The sequence below is a fragment of the Myotis lucifugus genome, unplaced genomic scaffold, assembly GCF_000147115.1.
Source record: "Myotis lucifugus unplaced genomic scaffold, Myoluc2.0 scaffold_875, whole genome shotgun sequence".
Classification (NCBI taxonomy): domain Eukaryota; kingdom Metazoa; phylum Chordata; class Mammalia; order Chiroptera; family Vespertilionidae; genus Myotis; species Myotis lucifugus.
In genome coordinates, this window is record NW_005871923.1 from 123,191 (window position 1) to 127,868 (window position 4,678).

A 4,678-nucleotide genomic window follows, 5' to 3' on the forward strand; every position below is an offset into this window, starting at 1 on the left:
GGGGGGGGGCGCTTGTCATTCACTTTGCCCCGGCCGCTCACTTCTGGCGATCTCTCTATTTCTCAGCAAATGCATTCAATACCTTTCCACCCCAAAGCCCAAACGACTTCTTTGACATCATCAGCGACTGAGACCCTTTGGCTTTTTAAAATTTTTTTATTTTTTCACTCATCATTTATTTACAAATACACATTATAACTTTTATATACATTGCACATTTACATGGTAGAAAAGTACAAAACTATATATTTAAATGAATTTTTATTTAACTTGCCATGTTTGAAAATATAAAATTGCATCAGAAAAAAAGTATTATGAAAAGCAAGAAACTTGAACTGAGAAAGCTCTGCCATAACGTGTAGTGACACACCGGTTGAAAAAGAACGAATTAAAAGGTACAGGAGCCCAGCTTCCAGGAAACACCCAACGAAAGACGAGTGTGCAACACCCCCTCAGGCAGTCCCCCATCACTCCATTTCTTTGGATCTGGAACATCTTAAAAGTACTGATTATTGGAAGTCTCAGGTCGCCATCACCTCAGTCTCGCAACCGTCTCCGTCGCAACCGGAGAACTGAAGCAGGAGTTTCCTCAAAGCTGGCGCCCCTGTACCTCCGGTCGGAGCCAGTTACAATGCCGTTTGGTCAGTCAAGATTCCTTGTAAACAAAACCCGAGGGATCGTGTACGTACAGAACAGGCAGCAGAGAATCCAATAAATAAACAGGACACACCGACATGCAAGTGCGTTCAAGTGGAGCGGGGCCTGCGGACGGCGCGATGGAGGGGGCGGGGGAGAGCGTGACCAGGAAGGAATGGTTCGATGGTTTACAAGGCAAACAAAGCTTTCACTTTACAAGCAAGAGACCTCACAATAAATAACAACTGCTCTTCCTTTCACGAATAAATTTCTTCAAAAACAAGGTGTACAGTCAACCAGACATTTTATGTATAAATTATAAAACATGACACAGTATAAATAAATGTCTACACGTCTCGACGACGGGCCTCATCCAGCAGACCTCACAAGGCGGCCCCTCCGGGTCCGAGGAGTGACAGGTGGCCTGGGAGAGAGCTGGAGGACCAAGGTCCTCTATGGATACTTTCCCCCCAAATAAATAAGCATACACGTATGTACAGTATGGACAATATATATTCTTTCTTTCTTTCCTTTTTGTTTTCTGCCCAGAGGCTAGGCCAACACTAAACACTGCTGGCGGCTTTACCACTCTAGAATGGAAGATATGGGGAAGCTGTAGTCCTGATCTTCGTCTTCCTCCTCTTCCTCGGTGTCTTCCGAAATGGCTAGATGGGGGAACACAGGGAGCTGCTGTTTAATGCGGACAACACCAGCGCAGAGCAGCTCAGGGTGCGTGGCCAAGCCCTCTGCCAGCCACATTACAGCGGTGCACTTGTACGTGACTCGCAGGGAGATGCTTTATTTTATTTTATTATTTTATTTTTGGCATCTGCTCTTCTGCAACACGTTTTTTTAAAAAAATACTTAAAAAAAAAACACCAAAAAAAAAACAACAAAAAAAAAACACACCACCATAATCTATGAAGTCAACAACTGCAGAAAGTTCTGAAGAATCAATGGCTCAGGTTTTACGGGCAGATCCTGAAATCAGATAAAAAGCGTTCTTGTGTTCTAGGTACAACTGCTTTGGGTCCTTATTTCAGAGTTAGTGGAGGCGACTGCGCGAAGCAGCCGCGCGCGCGTGATAACAGAAAGCTGCCTTTGAGAAAGAAAACAACAACAACAACAACAACTTTGAAGCAGTTAGTTTAGGTTCAAGGGTTAATGAAGCCCACAGCCAAGCACAGGACTACGGCAAAGGAATTAGGGGCACATGATTGGAGGAGGCTTTTAGAGGCAGCCCCGCTGGATGGTCATGGGACACACCCCAGGGACTGCTCCTGCGGGCCACGGAACTGCTGGCGGGACTGAGCAGCTACCTAGCTTCAAGGGCAATGCGCCGGTAACCGGGTGTGCATCTCCGCTCCCTCGGGGCGTGGCTGGGAAGCCTTAGGTTGGAGCAAGTTGAAAACAGCACTTACAGTTGCAAGATCCGGAGTGCTTCACTTCCAGCAGCACGCCCGCGGAGCAGGCGGCCTCCTTCATGGCGCACTCGCTGGCGTAGGTGGCGTTGTCGCTGGCGCAGACGGGCTCCTCGGACTTATTCTCCGGGCACAGCTCGTCGCACAGGGAGCACCGGCCTCGGCCAACCTTGAAGTCCCATAGACACTTCTTCCCACCGCTGCAGGGGATGTCCTCACAGGACTTTGCTTCTAGGATATAATGGATCTGTGATGAGTACGTGGACTCCCTCTGTCCCCCTTCGCTCCCTTCCTCTACTTCTCTATCAAGAAAGATGAATATATAACTTACACCTTTTTCTGTTTTGTTTTGTGAATCCTCACCTGAGGATATTTTTCAATTGATTTTTAGGGAGAGTGGAAGAGAGGGGAAGACCGAGAGAAACATGGATGTGAGAGAAACACATGGATTGGTTGCCTCCTGCAGGAGCCTTGAACAAGGCCCCGGGCCAGGGAGGAGCCTGCAACCGAGGTACGTGCCCTTGACCAGAATCGAACCCGGGACCCTTCGGTCCACAGGCCCATGCTCTATCCACTGAGCCAAACTGGCTAAGGCTAAACACACAACTTACATTTTATTGCTCGCTAATGGGGGTAATGAAGATATATGATGCAAAATGCTTGATAATAAAACTGAAATACACACAAATCCCCCCAGTTTCCTACATACTATATGTGTGCATGAAAATAGTATTTCTGGAACAGGATTCCAGTGTCCTAGAGCTAAATATGCATTGATGCTTCCCCACAGTGGGATCTTAAAAAAAAAAGAAAGAAAGCGTTCCATCCGTTATCAGAACCTAATGACAGCTGTGAAGAACTGGTAAGTAATTACTTCTTGCTCCCAGCCAGTCTAGCACTTAGAAAGAATGTGCCAAATCGAGTGAGTTCTACGTTTTCTAAGACAGAAAACTGTTTCCTGTTTCAGAATAGATGCCAGTGCTTCGGGAAGACAACAGCTTCCCCGGGGAGCGTGGGGCCAGGGGGAGGATTTCTCTCTTTGGCGAAACTGCAACTGGGAGGCGCTGGCTTCTTTGCTGGTTAACCCCACGGTTTTAACGCCAGACCTGGCCTTCTCCTTCCTACTTTCTCTTTTTGTTTCTCAATCCGGAATACCTACTGATACACTTTCCCTCGTAGGCCTGTCCGATGGACCTGCCCAGGAGGCAGGTAGCCTTCCGCAGGTGACAGGCGCTGGAGTAGGTCACCCCGTCGTTGCCACACAGGTACTGTTCCGAGGAGGTGGGCTCCGGGCAGACGCGGTTACAGGTCACACAGTAGGCGTTATTGTTCTGGTCCACCACACACGTGGAGCTTCCTGGACAGAAGACATCCCGGCAGGTCTCTGCAACAGTGAGGGAGACATGTTAGCAGGCAGCGTCCGGGAGGGAGGATCCGATGTGATCTAGGAAATCCCCAACCAAAGGCAGATGGGGAGCCCGGAGGGATTCAAGAGGAAACCTACGACTCTAGGTATGGTCCTTTCTGTGGTATTTTCCTTTTAAAATATATTTTTATTGATTTCAGAGAGGAAAGGCGAGGGAGGGAGAGAGAAACTTCAATGATGAGAGAGAATCATTCACCGGCTGCCTCCTGCACAGCCCACACAGGGATCAAGCCTGCAACCTGGGCATGGGCCCTGACCGGAATGGAACCGTGACCTCCTGGGTCATAGGTCGATGCTCGGCCTCGGAGCTAGGCAGGGGCCCTCTGTGTTCTGAAGGGGTCTTTGGAAGTTGGAAAGTGTTCCTTTACTTGGGCTCCTCATGACCATTACTAGGCCCCTCCTGCCGACCGCCCAGGCCCGGCCCCTGCTGGGTCACTTACTTTTGCATTTGCCCTGGTACTGGACCTCCAGCTCGCGCTGCTCCTTGCACCTGGCCTTGAGGAGCGCACACTCGTTGCGGTAGGTTTTGCCATCCAGGCCGCAGACCGGGCCTTTCCAGGTGACGTTGGAGCAATCCGGGGCGCAGACGCAGCGGGGTTTGTTCTTCTTGTTCATGCGGCATTTCTTCCCGGGTCCGCAGTCCACGTTCTCGCACGTTTCTACCAGTTGGAAAGAGGCAGGGATTCAGCGGGGCCAGGCCGGAGGCAGGGAGGCAGGTCAGCAGGACTCTGCGCGGGGGAGGCCTTGCGCAATGGTGCACGCGGCGCCCCAGGGGCCCAGGCTCCCTCCCAGGAGTTGGGGAGGGTGGAGGGGGAAGGGAAGGCCAGTGGGCTCGCCCCAGACCCAGATCTCTCTCCAAGAGCCCGGGTGGCTGGCCTCCACCGCCACACTTGGCCAGGCAGCCCCGGAACCTCCGCCGACCTTGTTTTGCGTAAAGTGTGTAACAGGCAAGACTCCACCCAGCTTCCCGGGGCGGGGGGCCGGGGGCCGGGGGCCGGGGACGGGAAGGGGACCGGGCCCAGGGCCGGGCCAAGGTCTGCCTGCAGCGGGGGGGAGGGGAGGCCCACCTTTGCAGGGGATGCAGTTGGGGGCGCCCCCGTTGAAAATCATCCACTTGAAGAGCGTGTTGTCGTTGACGTCCTCCTCGGTCCACGAGGTGCTGAGGCGGCCGGTGCGGCAGCACTCCTCCTTGCTC

The 4,678-nt window shown here is 51.8% G+C and overlaps 1 protein-coding gene across 1 annotated transcript in view; it reads right to left on the minus strand.

Annotated features, from left to right (window-relative positions):
- Positions 1 to 344: 344 nt before the first annotated feature.
- FST (follistatin) overlaps positions 345 to 4,678 on the minus strand; it is a 6,204-nt gene continuing 1,870 nt past the window's right edge. Inside the window, 5 exon segments of the mRNA XM_006106641.3 lie at positions 345 to 1,301; positions 2,058 to 2,288; positions 3,217 to 3,441; positions 3,924 to 4,142; positions 4,551 to 4,675. Of these exon segments, the coding sequence (XP_006106703.1) occupies positions 1,219 to 1,301; positions 2,058 to 2,288; positions 3,217 to 3,441; positions 3,924 to 4,142; positions 4,551 to 4,675 (883 nt within the window). The 3' untranslated portion in view covers positions 345 to 1,218.